This window comes from Clupea harengus, chromosome 5 (genome assembly GCF_900700415.2).
Source record: "Clupea harengus chromosome 5, Ch_v2.0.2, whole genome shotgun sequence".
NCBI lineage: Eukaryota > Metazoa > Chordata > Actinopteri > Clupeiformes > Clupeidae > Clupea > Clupea harengus.
In genome coordinates this window covers 28,071,486-28,092,644 of record NC_045156.1, presented here as the reverse complement: position 1 = coordinate 28,092,644, position 21,159 = coordinate 28,071,486, and the positions used below count along the sequence as shown (strand labels likewise).

The 21,159-nt window shown below is 42.9% G+C and overlaps 1 protein-coding gene across 1 annotated transcript; it reads left to right on the top strand.

The window, feature by feature from the left end:
* Positions 1 to 21: 21 nt before the first annotated feature.
* Positions 22 to 20,326, top strand: si:ch1073-335m2.2 (msx2-interacting protein). The gene is made up of 17 exons (XM_042707744.1): positions 22 to 494; positions 2,077 to 2,397; positions 5,753 to 6,241; positions 8,530 to 8,690; positions 8,885 to 9,085; positions 9,337 to 9,488; positions 9,680 to 9,805; positions 9,918 to 10,031; positions 10,128 to 10,241; positions 10,759 to 10,859; positions 11,078 to 14,073; positions 17,443 to 17,562; positions 17,808 to 18,334; positions 18,428 to 18,520; positions 18,674 to 18,868; positions 19,048 to 19,206; positions 19,404 to 20,326. Exons 1-17 carry the CDS (start codon positions 412 to 414, stop codon positions 19,536 to 19,538), a joined length of 6,087 nt encoding a protein of 2,028 aa, XP_042563678.1. The 5' UTR covers positions 22 to 411; the 3' UTR covers positions 19,539 to 20,326.
* Positions 20,327 to 21,159: the final 833 nt, after the last annotated feature.

The following is a 21,159-nucleotide window of genomic DNA, read 5'->3' as shown; positions in this document are numbered from 1 at the left end:
GAAACATCTTTTCAGTTCTGTCGCCTATGTTAAATATGAAAATGTAACTTGTAACTGATATTTTACGCTAGCTGCAGGATATCCAGAACATAAACGAACTCCAAATATGTAGAAATTACATTGTTTGCTGCAAAGATTCGGTTATATGTCGCATGATCTCGGGAACGCGCCAGTCACGAGAAATGATAGCTGGAGAACAGTCGCCGTCAAAGCTGTAGGACTGCGCGCGGCGCGCACCCTGTCATCAGTGGTTCACACGCATTCGATAGGATTGGGGCTAGACTCACTAGCAGGGCCTGGATCATTTTTTCACCGAGTCGAAAGGCGTTTGTTTAGCAAGGCGGACTTCCCACCGGCGGAGATTAAAAACGTGAGAGCATATGAGTATAGACGGGAAACACAACGATCAGGATGGTTCGGGAAACCAGACACCTTTGGGTGGGAAATTTACCCGAACATGTTCGAGAGGAGAAAATTGTTGAGCATTTTAAACGGTGAGTTACACAAGAGGGTATATGGAATCAGCCCGCGCTATAGCCCAATATTTCTAATAGCTTGCTAGCATGGAGCGCATATCCGCAGAACATACACGAAATTGGATTCGGACATTTCAATAATACAACATTAACATTCACAGTAGGTATTAAATACTCTATTGCTGCACCCATCGTGTTTTTATTTGGTTCAACTGATAGTAGCCACTTGCAGTCTAACGTTACATTGAGACCAGCGAGCTAGCTAACGGTAAGCGAGCTAGCAATAATAGTTCGTAGCAGGATTGCTAGGAGACGTTCTTGCTAGCATGACAGCTACATTTGTTTCTGGCGATTTGTCTATTTCCACCACAATCGGAATGTTCTCATACGAACCGTTAAACATTTACACGGACTAAATTTGCACGAAAGTCTCAAAGATCAAACATCGAGTCCCTTTTTCCCCAGGTGGATAAGGGACGGCTAGCTAACAGCTAGCTACTGTACCAGCCATGCTAGCCATCTCGCTGGCTACGTCTAGCTAGCTACCGTTAGCTAAGGGGAACCAAGCTTTCTGTTGGACCGGCTGGTTTCGCATCGAAATAACCCGTTTCTAGCCAGTATATATGGTGTTTTATTTTTTTTGCAAATGGCCCTTCATTCATGTGAGTACATGAAGGCGCTACTCCATGCTGAACGGATAAATCAGCTTGCTCTGTTGATCCATTGGTAGGCGCAATGTCGTCTTGCCATCTTGTAACGTTACCTTGCTGTCCTCCGAGTTGTTTCCCTGCATGAAGACGCTAGTTAGCTACAACGCCAAAGTTACACATGGTTACTTTGTATTTTAACGTGATGAAAAGAGACCGTATACCAGAAATGGAGGCACAATATAGAATCACCCAGATACGTGTTTTTGTATAGTAATGTTTTTTTTATTTCTGGTTTGTTATGAAGAAATTATATTAGTCGACATTTCCTCACGGGTTGTGTACGAGACAAGCGTGTTCGCCAGACTATCGGATACATTGCCTAATACTAGAATTACATTTGGACTTATATGACTTCATTTTGGATGACATAAAGCGATCTATCTCGTTCCTGTTACAGGGAATGACAAAGCGAACCACACCGTAAAATTTAGTTTTTGTTGCGTTTACGGCCATAGTCCTGGACAGACTTGCTTAACAGGAAATTCATCCACGATAGTGTGTAGACATGATAAGTCTGCGTTTCTGGTCTGTAATCACTTATCCATTTGGGCATAATTTAGACATGCTATGGGGGATTCACACAATACTGAGAAACACATATCTCATGTTAACATACTCCTATTGTTATATTGTATCATATTATAAAGGTAATGTTTTGCTTCATTTGTAGTGAGCAACAGGCACTCATTGATAAGAATATTTTTTTAACCCTCTCTCCCCCCAAAATAATTGACTTTAAGTGAATTGCTCTTGATCTGGGGGCTAAATGGAGTTGGATACCTTACAGCCTACACCCACAGTACTTTGAGTTGTTAGATTTAGGAAAGACGGTTTCCTCCCAAACTGTGTGACCCCAGGGTAACTTTGACATCTTTTCTCTTGTTTTCCAGCTATGGCCGCGTGGAGAGTGTCAAGGTCCTGCGGAAACGTGGCTCAGAGGGTGGGGTGGCGGCCTTTGTGGATTTTGTGGACATCAAAAGTGCACAGAAGGCTCACAATGCTGTCAACAAGATGGGGGACCGGGACCTACGCACTGATTACAACGAACCCGGCTCAGTGCCCAGTGCTGTGCGAGGGCTGGAGGACAACCCCCCCTCTAGCAGTCACGCCAGGGACGTTTCGGGGTTCTCACGGGCCGCGGTTGGTCCTGTTTATGGGCCCCCCGTGTCCCTCCACGGCAGAGAGGGACGCTATGAACGCAGAATAGACGGGTAAGTGGACGTGGGCTCCCTTTCCGAAGTGCAAGGGAAGCCAAGGGGTCTGATTAAACCATTTCCCACTATCAAAGAGGTGTATATTTTGGGTTATGAAAGAGAGGAGAATAAGGAGAACAAATCCATTTCAATTTGACATAGAACAGAATCTAGGGATTCTATCTTCATTCACAGAGACCCGACTTCACTCATGGAATTATCTAAAGCCATTTGTTTTATCATTTGAAAGAATGTGTGGATGTGATATGTATTCATTCGATGTGTTGGATGTGCGGTGTGAGCCCATAACCCTCTTTCAAATTGGATAATACGCGTGTGGAAAATTATCGTTCCTGGTGAGTTGGATGTATCACACATGGTGGAATATCCCCGTGTGGTTTGGATATTAGGAGTTCCCAGCCAAATTGGATCTATCCCACCCAAGATTTCGCGGTCCAGGAATGCGACGTGGTACCTGGTGGATTAAACATGAAAGTAGTTTTTCTTTCAGGTACACCTATAAGATTAGGGATCATTTTTTTCTTTCTTCTGTCCATTTCCCTCATCGCACATGTGGTCGTTGAGATTACTCTTTTAATCTCATGGTTGCGAGGAAGGTCTGGATACGTCTCTTCTGGATCTTATAGCAGTTATAAGAGGAGGTCCAGTATGCCAAAGAGTGTCATGGATGTACCAATGATGTGTGGAGTACGTCATCTTGGGCTCCACGGTTTCATCACTCCTGTAGGGATGGTAACTTAATAAAACATTGCTAATTATGTAAACGGGAGGGTATTAGGGTAAAAAGATGAAAAAAGGGGCGATTTGAAATGGAGGATTTTTCCTCACCTGAGGTCCATGAAGACATCTGAAGACATCATGCCTTTCCGAGGTGAGAAGAGGCCTGCCCTGGACTAACTCCTCTGGATGTTGGAATGTAACCGCCAGCTCTTATCACGGATTATTATTGTGGTTCGGTGTGGATGTAGGTGCCTGCTACATTTGCATCTAAGGTAATGGAATTTTAATTAGGGCTCAGGCAAGTCTTCCGTTGGATTGACTAGTGCTTTCTGCCAAATCTGGAATCTACTCCTTTAAATGGAATAAACCCACTACAAGATTTTTTTTGTACTGGACTGGAATTATGATCTCTCCAACCACAGTTTGTAGATGTAATTGAATAAATTACTTATCATCATGAAGATGACTGAAAAAGGAACTAACTGTGGCCAAAGATTTGGATTATCCCCCATAACCCGTTCTAATGAAGAAATTGGATATACTTGTTGCGCAAAAGTTTGTACTTTTGGCTGTCCTGAAGCTTTTTTTTGGACCTCCCAGAGGATATATTTTCTGATCGTAATTTGAACAGTATACGTTTTCTCGGCACTGACGAAAAAGACCAGTTTTGAATATCCAGAACCTATACTTTATTGGATAATACCCTCTCCACCCAAGGCTTCCTCCATGCTTTGCCAAAAAGAAGACTACTGCCATCAAGCTATCAACTTTTTTTCCGCCTGCCCAACTTTTTTTTTTTGGTACTTTTTTTTGGCTCACACAATTGCCCACCTAGATTGTATATTGGATTAGTAGGTTGAGTTACTGCTCTGAAAAGGTTGGTATTGTCCTCTGCGCTATACATCTGTGCCCTTTCTCTACCTCCCTCCCTCCCTCTCTCTCTGTCTCCCCCTCTCTGCCCCGCTAACCCAGGTGTGCCTTGTCTCCTTCACCCCCACTAACTTTTAGAACTTGTAGCTGGCATGTCTCTCTCCCCCCCCCCCCCCCCCCCCTGTTCTGTCACACTCAGTTACCTTTTCTTTTCACCTTTTATTTAGTAAGGGACAGGGTCTTCACCATACCAGGCCAGTAAATCAGGAAACTTGTAATAGGGTTAGGGGTTAGGGCTAAATCACATGAAGACATGAAGATATGCCAGTTTCTGCAGATAGATATGAAGGTGTCCCCACATTAGGGCTGAACGATTTGGGGAAATAATCTAATTGCGATTTTTTTACCAAAATATTGCGATTGCGATTCGATATGCGATTTTTTTTTTTTATCCTCTTTTTTTCCCAACAAAACGTAATGAATGATTTAAATATGACCAACACAATATTAGATACATTTTGTGTAAAATATTCTTTCCCACATTTTACATTTTTATTTAACTGCTCATTACAGAAACAAGAACAACAAATCGGTGGCTTTGCCACTGTGCATTTAAGTAATTTAAAAAAAGTAATTTTAAGTATAAACACTAGGCATGCACTTTTTAAACACTGTGTGCAAAATGTACCATCTTAAAAAAAAAAAAAAAATGTATTTAAATTTTTTTTTTTTTTTTTTTTTTTTTTTTGTGACCACGTTTTTTAATCGCGAACGTTGCGGTTAGAAAATCGCGTTCTATCATATCGCGATTAAATCGCAAATGCAATTAATCGTTCAGCCTTACCCCACATCCTCAAGTCAAACTCAGTTTCCACTCACTTAAGTACTCTGTCTATAATAAGAATAGTTTATGTATGAAAGGCAGTCTGTAGAATAGTGGCAAAAATCGCTACTGTTGCATTGAAGGATTAGTCATATGTTAGTTCCCAAAGACTAAAGGGTTTTCATAATTGGTCTCCCTGTTGAGTGAGATTACCTTGGTCAGAGCAGTTTGACTGAGTTATACAAATTTCTAAATCTCATGCCATCAAAACTAAGATAGTAAGTGCAGTGGTCTTCAAGATCAGAGGACAAACCTCTGTAAATATTAGGGGTGCACCGATACTACTATCGGGACAATACTTTGCTCCAATTCCACTGTTTTGTTTACACAGTTTTATGTTTATTTTTGGTTGGAAATAGCCTCCTGTTATACGTTTTATTTTATATAGCACCAACCAGAGTGCATCTGATGAAAAATATAACCGTTCTTCAAATTCATTGGACTTTGATGGTAATTGTTACTTTTATGGTAGAAATACTGCCTTATTAAGTACTCAGTATTGGAAGGTACTGAAACGTAAATACTCGTACTCTGTCTGGAAAAAAGTAGTATCGGTCCATACCTAGTAAATATAACTCAAAATTGCTGGCGGTAATAGATTTTCCCTTGGCAAGTGTGGAATTCAGGTGGGGTTTAGCTCATCTTTTTCAACACACTGCTGCTAGGTCACATGCTACTTGAAAGCTGAAATGGAATGAAATAAAATAATTTGTACGAAATGTATTTTTTATCTTTATGGCTGGAATAAAAGTCTAAACTATTTGGTCTTTTAGGTGAAGGCTGACAATGGAGAAATCATGAAGCAGGTTTTTTTAAAGAGAATAGAGCGTTTATAATCGAGATTTTGACGCTTCCATCTCTTGTTTGTTTGTCTTGCAGCAGCTCTGACAGTCGAGAGCGTGCCTATGAACATAGTCCCTACAGTCACCATGAACGTGGGGCCGCCTTTGACCGGCCGCGCCACTACAACACAGACTATTACCGTGACCGTGCCATGTTTAGCTCGGCTGTGGGCTCTGGCACCGCAGCTAGTGCCATGGCCAGTGGGTTTGAGGCCCCTGAGCCTCACTTTGAGACACGCATGCGTGACCCCTTTGCACTGTCCAGCGGCACACGCCGTGATCCTTACCGTGATGACCGGGGGCGGCGAGTAGACCGGACATACCACCACCACCGGCGCAGCCGGTCTTCACACTCCTCACAGTCACGCCACCCCTCGCCCCAGCGGACCACTGGCCAGACCTCCAAAACCCCCCACTCCCCCAAACGAGCCCCTGTCTCCCCCAGCAGAGGCCCGCGCTCACAGTCACGCTCCCGATCATCCAGCTCGGACTCTGTCAGCAGCACCAGCAGCACGGGTAGTGGCAGGTAGGCATAAGTGTGTGTGAGGCACAATTGTGAACATGAGTAAACACATTTTTTGTATTATCCTACATGAACGTTGCCAATGGGAAACGTGTTTTCATTTATGCCAATTGTTTACACTACTTTTAAAATATGTTCTGCTGGTATGTCTGGTACCAGTTTCATATAGCTATATGGTTTTATAAAGAGAAATAATATTTAATCATTGTCTCACTGCATCCTTTTGTGATTATTAGGTAGTGATATACCGAAATGGGTTTTTCAATGGCCGATATTTAGAGAACAGGGAGGCCGATATATAATGCCTATATCATTTTTGGGGGGGGGGGGGGGGGGGGTTGCATCTGATAAAATACAACAATTTAATAATAATGACAAATGACACACAAAATTGCTGAAATTAACATTTATTTAACACTGTTATTGTCTCTGTTTGCTTATGCAGATCTGCACTCTACTTATTTTAAATAAAAAAAAATGTCCAAGTAATCAAAAAACGAAATTCTGTAAAAAAAAAAAAAAAAAAACACATGGTCAGTATTTGGGTTAAATATTTGTTTGTTTCTTGGTGTGTTTTTATGTTTTTTAAATATGGAAACTGGCATTTTTGCCTGCGACATCACTTCCACCAAGCTGATCTTACCGTAACATTGTTTACTCTCTGAAGGTCGCTTCCATCTTTCAGTAGATTTCAAAATCTCTAATCACGTTTGTAAATTGGCGATACACCATTTTGGAACCGTCAATGGTGCAGCTCTTTGTGCAACGCCCAATAACTCAACTTGTGATTAGACGAGAGAAAGTCAACATTGCTGCCAGCGATCTCATTCCCCAAAACAGTAAAGCGCTGTTTGTAAAATTGAGAAAATAACTAAATAAAACTATCGCTTTTATCGCTGCAGGACCGTAGTAACGAGTGCTTTTGCAATCGTAGACGACCCCAGAGGGTTTAAGCACTGCCAAGTTAGCTTTGTGTATTGAAGCACAGACAAACACACCCACACACACACACGTGCGCAGAGGGAGAGATACACGCACACAAGTGCAGAAACATTATGTTAGCTAGAAGCCCATAACATTCGTTCCCCTTAACGTTGTTGGTAAGCTGATCATGTTAACGCTAGCTTTCGGACTGTTGTTATCGTAAGCCCACTTGTTGAATCAAAGCTATCTCTAGTCCATTAGAAATGCAACCGTTTGTAACTAACATTGGGTTTCTTATAACTATCTAATCAAACGCTTACGAGAGCAGATTGTTGACTTGAGACGAGAGAAGAGGTTCATCTATCCTGTCTTCATTCTCTGCCTCAGTTGACAGCGGGTGCTGCTGGCTTTGCCCACATGAGAATAGTTCTGCTAGCTGGCTATTAATGTTACTCTACTGCTGGCAAACTTTCCACTAGCATGCGCTATATGTATATGAGCACCGTCTATGAAGAAAATCGGTTTATGTTATTTTTTGATAATCGGTTGATGGTAGTCCGATGCCGATTAACTCAAAATGGCAGATATCGGCCCGATTAATCTAGTATAAGGTATGCCGGTGGTTCCCAAAATGAGGGGTGGGACCCTCAGTGGCTCATAGACTTACAGCAAAGGGGGTAATGAGAACCATAAACAGCCAACTACTGGTCAAATTAAGTATGACCGTGCTCTTGCAGCATTGTAACCGGTAATAACCTATTTGGTGATCTTATAGCGTACTTTTGTAATATGGTAAGGGCCTACCGTTTAGCCTAATTATTAATGCAGTGGAGCGGCGCATAACATAAACCGGTCCAAAGAATGGAATGATACACAGCAAATCAATAGCCAATATAACGTTTGTTGATCCGGCCAGATATGACCTTGAACAAGATTTCTGATCAAATAAAAAAAAAAGTTTAACTGATCAAATATTTAAATTTAACTGATTGATGACATTAAATTGAAAATTTTAGCTATTCAAATATAGAAACTATGTTTAAGACGAGCTATGGAAAAGCTAATGGGCATCTTGTATCCTATATAAGCATCTCAATCCTTGCGCTGTGAGGGTTGGGGGAGGCCTTGTCAAAGGGGTTCCTGCCATTAAAAGTTTTGGAATCACTAGTGTATGCATAAGAGTTACTCTTACCAAAATAGATCAGTCACAGGTACTGTCATGCCCACAGGATTTGGCTTGACACTTTTTCTTTCATTCACCTTAAACCTAACCACTAGTGTTCTTCAGTGGAACATCCTTCTTCCAGCACAGCTTAGTGTTTACCGGATTCTAAACAGAAAATAACTTGTGTTTGTGTCATTGGCAGCAGTGACTCCAACAGCAGCTCCAGTGGGGGGTCACGAGCACGCTCAGTGCAGTCAGCCGCCACACATGCACCCACGGCCCCTCCCCCCCTGTCCATAGACGGTGACGAGCCACGCAGGAGTTTTGGCATTAGGGTTCAGAACCTACCTGTGCGCTCTACAGGTAGACTTTATTTCAACTACACACATTGGTTCACGTAACAGTCTGTTAAAACTGTGAGAGAAACGTTGTCCCCTTGACTAAATTTCTCCAATGTAGACGCTTGCAAAAAAATACTGTATTACCAAATTACAAGTAGTCTAGTTTGTGTCTGTTTCCTAACGTGAAGATTTCCTAATGCAAAATATTTTTTATAGACACGAGTTTGAAGGACGGGCTCTTCCACGAGTTCAAGAAGTACGGGAAGGTGACATCTGTTCAGATCCACGGGGCGTCGGAGGAGCGATACGGACTAGTTTTCTTCAGGCAACAGGAGGACCAGGAAAAAGCACTCACTGTCTCCAAAGGAAAACTCTTCTTTGGCATGATGATTGAGGTCACTGCCTGGAATGGCCCAGGTAAGAATCGATTTGCATTTGTCTCCATAAAAGTCAGGGCGCTACCCATGACTCGGCTTTTACAAATAATTATATGTAACCTTTAATGTATCTACAATACAAGCTAAGGCTAAATGTAAGTTGTTGCTCAGTCAGTAAATTGAGCTACAGTAATGCATTTTGTCATTAGGTCAATTCAGTACACCATTTTACATACACCAGCTTTTGACCTAGATTTGGTTTTATAGTGAATTTGGTTATATCTGTTACAGAGACCGAGAGTGAGAATGAATTCCGGCCTCTGGATGGAAGAATCGATGAATTTCATCCAAAAGCGACCCGCACTCTTTTTATTGGAAATTTGGAAAAGACAACCAACTACCAGCAGCTCTTGGACGTGTTTCAGCGCTTTGGGGAGATAGTGGTATGTTTTTTGTATGAGTTTCCTTCAAGTGCGGTGAAGAATTATCAAAAACACTTTAGTTTAAAGTGTTCAGAATGGCGATTAACCAAGATGCTGTTTTGTCTGTGGCTGATACATATTATTACTTATTTAAGTGCAGATCGGGATAAAAAAATAATAATAATATATATATCTCTTGTTTTACCACCTAGGACATTGACATCAAAAGGGTTAATGGCGTTCCTCAGTATGCCTTTGTTCAGTACTCTGACATTGCGAGCGTCTGTAAGGCTATAAAGAAGATGGATGGAGAGTACCTTGGAGCCAACCGATTAAAGGTTTGATCATATTATCTATTCCTTTTTTTGCAATTTGCACGATGCAGTTCTAGTTTAATTCACTCAAACATACCCCTTCACCATTATGACTTACTCGATACTTTATTTTCAGCTTGGTTTCGGGAAGAGTATGCCCACAACATGTGTCTGGCTGGATGGTTTGTCCTCTAACATCACAGAGCAGTACCTGAACAGACACTTCTGTCGCTATGGACTTGTGGTCAAGGTCAATACAGTTCTTTTCCCCCCCAAGTAATTCTAGAAATGTCCTATATGTATAGAGATGTAATATTTTGACATTGCGCTTACTTTTTAATTTCAGGTAGTGTTTGACAGATTGAAAGGAATGGCTCTCGTCTTGTACAACAATACTGACTTTGCCCAAGCAGCTGTTAGAGAGACCAAAGGTTGGAAGATTGGTGGCAACAAAATTAAAGTAAGACAATGCTGGGATTAGTGTTTCTTCTCTTGCATTCTTAATATATGTGTGTGTATATAGATATAGATACATGCACATATACAATACAACAGAAATGATCAGTTACTTAGAATCAGGTGTTGCATTATAATACAAATGTACAAAACAAGGCACAGCTCCACAATGTACAAAACATTCAGTAAGACATTAGATTTGTTATTTAATTAGAAACATTCGGTAAGACATTATATTTGATATTTAATTAGAAACATTCGGTAAGACATTATATTTGACATTTAATTAGAAACTTTATTGCAACGGTAAACTATTGTTCATGGTGGTCCTTAGTCCATTGCACTGTTTGTTTGTTTGTATTGTATTGTATTGTATTGTATTGTGTTGTATATTTTGTGTAAGCACACTGAGAGTCACTTTACCAAGTCAAATTCCTTGTTTGTGCAAACTTACTTGGCCAATAAAACCTGATTCTGGGTTGTGTAGTGTTATGTGTTTCACCAAGAGATTGTTCCTGCAGGTTGATTTTGCCAGTCAAGAGAGCCAAATGGCCTTCTATCGCTCCATGCAAGCCTCTGGGCAGGACATAAGGGACTTGTATGAAATCCCAACAGAGAGGAGGTAAGAACCTATGTTGATTTGGATTGATGTGAAAACTCTCCTTAGCAAATGACTTGTTGAAGGGTTGTAGACAGTGTCAGTTTTTTCTTGGGGTGGTCCCAACATAAACAATGCTTTGCATAAAAATGTGTGACACTTTCATTTCGCAAAGTATGCTTAGAGTGATTTTCAACTCAAAGGTCGCCCCCTATTAAATTCGATCCTGTTTCTTTACACAGAGAAGAACGCAGGCCTCCTTTTCATGAATTCACAGCAGAGCGAGCATACTATGAAAATGTGCGTACTCCAGGCCTTTACCCTGAAGATCCTCGACGTGAATACCCTGGCAGGAGCCGGGAACGTTACTCTGAACTAGAGCACTATCAAGGTGAACACTTTGACCCTCGCTATCATGAAGATCCCCGGGAGTACAGAGATTACCGTGACCCATTTGAGCAGGACATGCGCAAGTACACTTACATTCAGCGGGAAAGAGAGAGAGAGCGTGAGCGCTTTGAGGCTGACCGTGGTCGATGGAGCCCTTCTCATCAGAGACGTCCTATAACCCCTAGTGCTTCACCATCTCCTTCTGAGCGTGTCCCAAGAGAGACTGAGCGCCGTGTTTACAGGCATTCTTCAGAGCGAAGTGGGAGCTGTAGCTCGCTGTCCCCTCCACCAGCACCGTTTGAAAAGCCTGAGAAGTCCCCAGTGGAATATAAGACTGAGGGTCTTGAAAGAGAAATTGAGCCAGTGGAGAAGGAACGTGTTGCAGGCGCTGAGAGAAGCAGGCGGGGGAGACGCAAGGACAAAGGAGACAAGGAGAAGGGGGAGAGAGGCAAGTCAAGAAGAGGGAAAATGCCATCTCCTGTTGTCTCACATTCAGAGACGGACAAAGAAGCTTCTTTGGATGCTAGCTCAAATAAAGGGAAAGTTTCAGACACGGATGTTCCTGAGAAATCACGATACAAGGGTGATGATGAGCCTTCACCTTCTGAACAGGTGTCCCGTCTAGAGCCCCAGAAAGGGGAGAGACTTGATGCAGGAAAGGGAGATGCATCAGATAGGGATGGAAAAGGCAGACTGAAAAAACACCTAAAACCTGATCTTGGAAGTGAAGGGAAAGATTTAATTTTGGAGTCAGACCGTTTAGCCGCTCGTAAAAGGCGCTTTGGTGATCCCAGTGGAAAAACCATTCGACAGAAAAGGAGTAGATTGGAGGATGAGGGTGTCCAGTCCCCAGAGTCTGGAGCAACTTCAACTCTTACTAAAGAGACAGAAGATGTGAAGGCACTTGAAAAAGAGACACAGAAGAGGGAACATTTAAAGCCCAAACTGGAGAGGGGGACTTCTCATTACGGACTTAAAGAAGACCAAGACTCCTCTTCCATGTCTGGGATGAGAGGGCAGGGTCTGTGTTCAGTGGTACGACAAGGTGAACCATCAGATCTTGATGATCTTGACTCTGGGAAGGATCTGTCTGGTCCTAGTGTTTCTAGAGGGTTCTCACATGATGATAATCTTGATCAGGAAAACAAAGGCAGGGAAGAATATATCTCTCTTGACATAGATCTTTCCCAGAGCTACCGTAAGCAAATGGAACAACGCAGACTACGGCAGCAGCTCCAGGAGCCTGATAAACTTGGAAAACCAGGCAGTCCTCAGGGTTTGGATGCTGAAGACTTGGAACATCGCAGTCTAGTGCATGAAGTAGGGAAACCACCTCAGGATGTTACAGACAATTCTCCATCCTCTAGAAACAAGAAGCAAGACACTTTTGAGTTGGATGTGAGCAGCAAGAGAGAGCGTGTATACAGGAGCTTCCGGCCAAAGAGTGAAGATTCAGAATGGAATAACGCAAACTCTCCGAAACCACAACAGTCCTCCCAACATCCTGAAGAAGAAATTATGGACATGCCCCATCTTATGACTGTCAAAGATGTTAAAGAGCTTCCAAAATCTGAAGAAACTGTTCACCCAGACTTAGAACTAGCAGTCAAAAGAGTACACACCACACAATTGGCTAAGCTTAGCACTCATTTACATGGCAGTGTAGATGATTCACAGAAACGTTGGGAGAGTAGGCTGAAGCAAGATTTATTACCTGATCTAAGTTTCTCGGGAAGAAAACGACTAGGACACAAGAATTTGGAATACGGCCTTTGGCACGATTTGGAGCCTGGGGAGGTACGGTCAGATTCTGAAGAGGATCGAGAGCACAAAACAAACTCTCCAATGCCCTCTACATCTCTTTCTCTTCCAGAGAGGCAAAGAGGGGACAGACTGTCTGACTCAAAGTTATCCGCCTCTCTGGAAAGAAATAAATTCTATTCCTTTGCACTGGACCAGACTATTACACCAGACACCAAAGCTCTTCTTGAGAGGGCAAAGTCCTTGTCATCTTCTAGGGAAGACAACTGGTCTTTCTTGGATTATGACTCCCACTTCGCTAGTTTACGCAGTCGGAAGGATACAGAGAAGGTGGAGTCAACACCACGGCCAATGCCCTCATGGGCCATGAAGAAAAAGAAGATTCGAAGTGAGTCTGAGGATAAGCTAGATGACAGGAAGGAGGAACCAAAACCAGAGGAGCATGAGCGAAGGGGACTTTTTGCCTCTCGTTTTCTTCACAGTTCTATTTTTGAACAAGATTCAAGACGCCTCCAGCACCTTGAACGAAAGCATGAGGACTCTGAACAAGGTCTTGGGTACCAGTCCACTCAGCAAGGTGCAGTAGAGGGACAAGCCGACTCTGAACCAGTTGTGCTATTTCATAGCAGATTCTTGGAGCTGACACGATTGCAACATCAAAAAGGTAAAGATCTCAAAGAACCTCAGCAAGAGGCCAAGAGAGGAGAAATCACAGATGGCAGCAGAATGGGTAAGCCACAAGAAGAGCCCCAAGAACAGCCACAGCCAGTTGCTCATGTTGTTGAACCAGTTTTAGAATCTGAAACGAAACCAGTTAGCCCTGTTCAGCTACTCCCCTTGCCACAGATGGCCCAGTCAGCTAAAGAGATGTCGCCTCCATTGGAGAAAAATATTGTTCAAAGTAATTCACCCAAGTCTTCTTATCTGTCAGTGAAAGAGGAGGAAAATGAATCTGAAAAGACTCATGTGCCTCCACCCCAGCATGTGCAAGAGGAAGAGCTGCCCTCCATCAGCCCTGTATTACCTGAAATTCGAATGACAGAGTTAAAAGAACCAATGAGCTATGAACATGAACCATCCATCAAAAGTGACATGAGTGAGGAGCAAATATCTAGTGTTGAATCCAAGCCTAGTGAAATAACAGAGACTAAGGTTAAGACAGAACCCAAGCCTGAACCTGAAGTTTCACATTTTCCCAACTATGCCTCCCCAACTCCTGTTGAAGACATGGAGACCATGAAACATGAATCTAGTCCCATTGATGATGAACCACGAGTCAAACAAGAGATTGACCATAATTCTGTTGATACTTTTTCTGTGGAGGAGCCAGTCTCACCACCACAAAAATCGAAAAATAAGAAGACAAAGACTTCTCCCACAATGCCTGTAACTCCGTTGGCATCCCCAAGTAGTTCTGACAAACAAGCCACACGTAAGAGTGAGCGAATTGATAGAGAGAAGTTGAAACGTGCCTCTTCCCCACGAGGAGAAAAAACAACTCCTGACTCCAAGTCGACAAGTAAATCTCCTGTACAGGGCCCCGACACAGAGCAGGTCACCGAACAAAGACGAAGACGAAGAAACGTGCGGTCTGTGTATGCCACTCCAGTTGAAGATGAGTCTACTACACAGGCTGGTAAGGAGGTAGAGTCACCGCGTGCAGCTAGGAAACGAGGAGGGGACAAAGAAGTAGCACATTCACAACAGTCAGACCAGGACATACTTGCTGTACCAACAACCTCAAGGCGAGGGCGCCCTCCTAAGAATCGGCGCCAGGGAGAAGATGCATCACTTCTGAAGTCCAAAATTGCAGAGACAAAAGAGGTAGAGGGCATAGAATTGGGGAACAGCGAAACTGTCTTGAAAACTACTAAAGGTAAACATTCTCCCCACCCACAAAAATCGCAGGCACCTACATCTAGCACTTATAGCAAGAAAGGGGACAAACTTTCTGACACCAACCAGCAGGTAGATCTTTCTGAGGATATTAATATGCTAGATTCTGAACCCCAGAGTGATCTTTCTCCAGGAGAAAGAGGAAAAAACACAGATAACCCAAAACAGAGCACAGAGGAAGAGCAACAAAAAGATGATAGTGTTCTTACTGATGGGACTACTGGGATCAAAACTGACAACCCCACTGAGGCCCCTGTTGTGGACGAACTTCCTCAAGCTGAAAAGAGTGGGAAGTCTAAAGCTACAAGATTGATTCGAAATACTAAATTGCCAACTGAAGACAAGTCCCTTGTTCTTAAGAATCTACGAATCAGACTTGACATGACTGAGGTCAAAGCAATGCTTCAATCTGGTGAAGATGATGTTGAGGTGGAGGATTTGAACAAAAAAGCAGAACTTTCACCCAAAGATCAAGTTATGGAAAGCTCTCAAGAAAAAGAAGTTGTACAAAGTGATAAGGATGAGGAACCATCAGACTCTAAAATGACCGACCCAGCTGAAAACGATTTATCTCGAGAATTCGAACTTGAGCAAGCTGTAGAAAACATAGCTAAACTGACTGATGGTCCTAGCCCTCAACCATTCAAAAGTCCCCGAACAGAGCGACCTAGTCCAGTGGTTCCGGTTCCACTTCCACTTCCAGTTCCAGTGGAACCAGAGCCTCCGATGGAGGTTGAGAAACCTGCCAATCCTGCCAGTGAAACTGAACTTGCTGCTGCCATTGATTCAATCACATCTGAAGACCTATCCTGCGCATTGCCGCAAGAGCCAGCCATCAGCACTGTTATGGCGTCGGAACCAGCAATCCAGCCATTTCAAAGAGATTCCAAGGTTGTAGAACCTAGTTCCAGCAGTGCTCCTATTCAGGAGGAGACAAGTTCCACAGTGTCTCCTAGGAAAGGAGCTAAAGGCAGAGCTAAAACACAAAAGAAGTCGAAAAGTCAAAAGCCAGCTGCCAGCAGAAAGGATTCGGTTAAAGACAGTGTAGCAGAACCTGACAACTCCAGTGTCCAGGGTTCAGATCCTGTGTCTGACACGCAAACAGTTACAGAGAATCCTTCTGCAACATCCATAGTCATTACCTCCCCTTCTAAATTGAATGTGTCACATCTAACAGACAATGTTACTGAAGAACCACTTCATGATGAACCCACACATGGAAGATCTGCAGGCCTTGTGAATAAAAGTCAAACTATTCTTAAACCACCACAGCCCTATGAGTGTACTCCTCTCTCCCCAACATCTTTATGCCTAAAACCCACACACAAGCTTCCTCTCTCTCCAACAGACCGATTTAGTCAGTCCAGGGACACCCCAATGGTACCAGCAGCTCAAGGAGAAAATCAAACCGTGTCCCCTGGACCTGAAACCCATGACCCTGACTCCAGTGACTTGCGCAAAATTCTAATGAAGCCTAAAAATATCCCTCTGTCAGGTACTAGCACTGCACTGGGAAACATGACTTCACACCCACCGAGAGAGAGTGTGTCTCCATCAGAGATGGTAGCCAATAAGACTTCTTTGCCAGAAAGTCGACATTCAACTTTGCCTGCTCAACCTGTTGTCCGGTCCCCTGGCTCCCTCCCTTCAACAGAGACCAAACAGCTTTTTGGTGAGAAAACTGTGATTTCTGTCATTGCCTCCACTGCCACCTCAGTCATAAGTCGTATCTGTAACACTCCTGAGTCTGAGGAAAAGGCAAATATCCCAAGGAATAACCCGTATGGTGAAAAACAACTTCCCAAGCAAATGTTTCAGACCAGTATCGAGGAGAGTAGTACTTACCATGGAGCAACTATGGGAGAGGAAGGAGGAAATGCAGGACGTTTTGTAGTTGAAAGTGCAACTGTTGGTACAGGGCCCAGTCCTGGCTTGAGGGTGAACACTTCAGAGGGTGTGGTGGTGCTTAGTCACTCTGGTCAGAAAATGGAAGGACCACAGAGGATTAGTGCAAAAATTAGCCAGATTCCACCAGCTAGCCCTGCGGACATGGAGTCTCAGCAGTTGGTTTCCATGCCTCAGATGAAACCAGATCATTATGCCCAGACCCCTAGTGCCAAGTGCCCTCTTGTTCCATCAGATCACGGGCATTCCCTTAAGACACAATCAAGTGTCTCCACCAAACAAGAAAATTCCTTGGACAAGATTGAAACATACCAAGCAAGTGGTCAGAGTGGGGTTGTGAAAAGGTTGCCGCAATCTGGGGGCAGTCCACAAGTTATGGGTTACCATCACTCAGACTTTTCTATGCTTATGAAGCATCCAAAGAAAGCAGAAGGAGCAGAACCTCTCAGTGATGGGGCTAAACCCTCCTGGGCATCTGCTATAAGTCCAGCCATAAGCCCCCACCTTCCCTCGTTGGCTGGTAATCCTGTTGGGTTCTTACCCAACACTCCTGCAGATAGAGCTCCCACTCACCTTGGTGGAATTAAAGAGCCTCGTTCTCCTCGGAAATCTGGCCACCCTCATTCTCCTTTTACCAAAGTGTCTTCTCCCATAGGGTCCTCCTCTCCAAAGGCCATGCCCTCTGGCTTACCGCCCATGTCTCAGTATGTCCCAAATGTCCATCACTCAGAGCAGTCAGTCATCATGCCTCCACACAGCACCCATGGAAGCATAGGTAGAATGTCACCACACCGTGTTGGCCAGACCATTCCAATGGGACATTTGTCTCAAGGAGATGTTAGAGTGAACACTCCACCATTGGCTATGATGAATTATGGGATGCATTCTGATCCACTGTCATCTCCATGGTCAGGGCCTCCCCAACAGTGCCCAACATCTCCTCAGGCAGTTGGGGGCAGAGATATGGTCCTGAAGGTCAATCCTGGCAATACAAGGGCACATGAAGCAAATGATGAAGAGACAAGACGATACCAGGCCTTGGGAAGACCAACAGCCACCCCCTTAAGCCAGAAACCTTGCCACAAGAATATCGTGGAGCTCTACATAGTGGTCTGCCACTAGACCGCTACAACATTGCACAGAGGGATATGCGTGTACTCATGCATCACCAGCAGGGGGAGCGCCCTGCCTCAGAGTTGCACCATGGTCCTGAACCTGTTCCCTCTTCATCCAGCTCCACCAGCATAACTGCTTCCTTGTCCCCAAGGGCTCACCTACTGGCAAAAAATGTGCCTGAGAGGGACGCCTTGAAATCATCAGAGGTTAACAGGCCACTTTCACCTGTCACTAAAGAGGGAATTATTGGCATCCGTGGAGCTATGCCTGCCATTTCCTCACCTCAACGAATTCAATTACTGGCATCAGGAACGAGCCCAGCGTTCCAAGAGTACCCGGCCGTGTATACCAATATTAGAGGTGTCCCTTCGCAGTTTGCAGAGAATTCACCTTTGAACATCAACCAGACTCCGCACATTGCATCTTCACAGGTAAGAGAAGCTTTTCTGCTTCAATCTAAACAGATGTTTTGAAGGCTAATATAAAGTCCCATTTAATTTTAATTTTCAATGTTTTGTTGGAAGGCTCCTCAAGATCCAGACCGCAGCCAAACACCAAATGAGGGTAAAGGGGAACAGGTGGAACACCAGTCTGTGAACATGGTGCAGCTTTTAACGGTAAGTCAATAGAATACAAGACCAGTAAAAGTACTTGAAATACTTGTATACTTTTGCAGTTAGTCAGGTCATATATATATTATGTATGTATGTATGTATGTATACATGTCTGTATATAAGTTTGAACCCTAGTGTCTTGTCTTCTCTCAACAGAAATATCCCATCATTTGGCAAGGCCTAATAGCTCTAAAGAACGATACTGCTGCAGTCCAGTTACATTTTGTGTATGGAAACAAGGCCCTTGCAGTGCGGTCTCTACCCTTGCAGGAGGGAGGTGCTCTCTTGCGCATTGTCCAGAGAATGAGATTGGAGGCATCACAGCTGGAGAGTGTGGCTCGAAGGATGACTGTAAGATTTCTTTTTGTGTCTCATTATGCAACTTTTTTGGAACCAAAAGTAATACATTATGTGGTGGTCTTTGCTGATGAGTTTATGAACTCACTCATTCTTAAAATTAAGATGGCGGCAGAGTTGCCTTCAGTTACTAACCGATTAAGTCAAATATTCCACCTTTTTTTCTGCATTAGGGTGACAGTGAGTTCTGCCTGTTGCTGGCCATGCCTTGTGGGCGTGACCAAGACGATGTCCGGAGCCAAACCCAGTTCCTCCGAACATCTTTCATAAACTACCTGCAGGCCAAGCTGGCTGCAGGAATCATCAACATCCCAAACCCAGGCTCCAATCAGGTGAGAAGACAGCCATGTAATGTTGTGTTGACGGCCATGATGGTGTAATGGTGTAAACAATATTTTTTGTTTGTTTATTTCTTCCAATCACTGTTCGAAATATGAACCTGCATTTTTAAATTTGCACATGTTTGTCTGGCATCCCTTTTTCTTAATAAAAGAGAGACAAGTGAACTCTTCCCCCTTTGCCCCCACAGCCAGCCTACGTGCTACAGATCTTTCCGCCATGTGAGTTCTCGGAGAGCCATCTTTCACGGCTTGCACCAGACCTCCTGAGTAGAATCTCCAGTATCTGTCCACAGCACCTCATGATCGTCATCACCTCTGTGTGACTTATTGGATATTTCACTCAGCCACCTTCTCTGCCTTTCCTTACCCCCTCTACCCTCCTGGACACATCTTTCATCATCAGGATAATGGCACGTTTTTGGAGCTGGGAGTTCCTGAAAAATGTAAAGTCCGTCTCTGGAACATTATCTTTTTCTATCATTCGTAATTTTTTTTTTTCTTTCTCATTTTTTCCCCTAATCCAGTCTTTCCTGCCTGGTATTTGTGTGTTTCTCTGAGGAGCTCAGGGAAAGGCCAACACGGGGGCCCCGCTCCAGACGATGTACAGTCTTATCTGATCATTTCTCTGCTGTATTTGTATTTATTGTTGGTGTTATTTTATTGTTCCTTTTTTCTACAAAGGTAAATACATTGAGAAAATCAGGATGTTTGAAGAACAAAGAAATTACCATCAAAGTGGATTTGCTTCTTTTGTCTCTTCCTTCTACAGAGATTTTGGCTTCAATAAAACAAACGGAATACTAATAACCATGTACAATACATTTTTGGTTTTCAGTATAGCAATTATGTACAAATGACTGCGGTAAATTCCCTCAAAGGAATTTCCACCCAATGAAATTTTTTCTTTTTTTTTTTAAAAGCCCATCACTTAGACAGCTCCCGATTCCACTCTGCTACTTAACCAGGTTTACTTTTGGCCTCACACCGCATCAGACAAGCAGCAGTAGGATTTTGGAGTTCGGATGGCTGGACTGTAAATATTTTAAATATTTAAACTTTTAAACAAAATGGTTGGAGCCCCAGAGATGCCATCCTATTGTCAAAACCACAGATTGAACTGGATGAGGAGACGAACCACAGACGAACATGAGACGTTATTGTTTGTGATGTAAATACTAACTAGGACGTAGGCTGCCAGCTCTTGGATGGGCTGTTCTGGGCACTTCCCATTTTGTTACTCAAATAATAAAAAAAAAAAACATTGAACATTTGTGATTCATTTTTTCATTTCATCTGCATGGTTCTTGTTCTCAGCAGTTTATTCTGTCCCAGACAAGCTTATCTAAAGTCAAATAAATGTTTTTAATAATTACCATTTGGTGATATCATCAGCATTTTGTGTGCTAGCAGCGCTAACTGCCATTACAATGAAATAATCATGACCCTACACCAGCAGTACCATATTTAATCAGTAGTATGAATAGAGAACTAGAATGATTCATATTTAATCAGTATCAACAGAGAACTAGAATGATTCATATTTAATCAATAGAGAACTAGAATGATTCATATTTAATCAGTAGTATCAATAGAGAACTAGAATGATTCATATTTAATCAGTATCAATAGAGAACTAGAATGATTCATATTTAATCAGTTAGTATGAATAGAGAACTAGAATTATTCATATTTAATCAGTAGTATCTCAACAGAGAACTAGAATGATTCATATTTAATCAGTAGTATCAATAGAGAACTAGAATGATTCATATTTAATCAGTAGTATCAATAGAGAACTAGAATGATTCATATTTAATCAATAGAGAACTAGAATGATTCATATTTAATCAGTAGTATCAATAGAGAACTAGAATTATTCATATTTAATCAGTAGTATCTCAACAGAGAACTAGAATGATTCATATTTAATCAGTAGTATCAAGA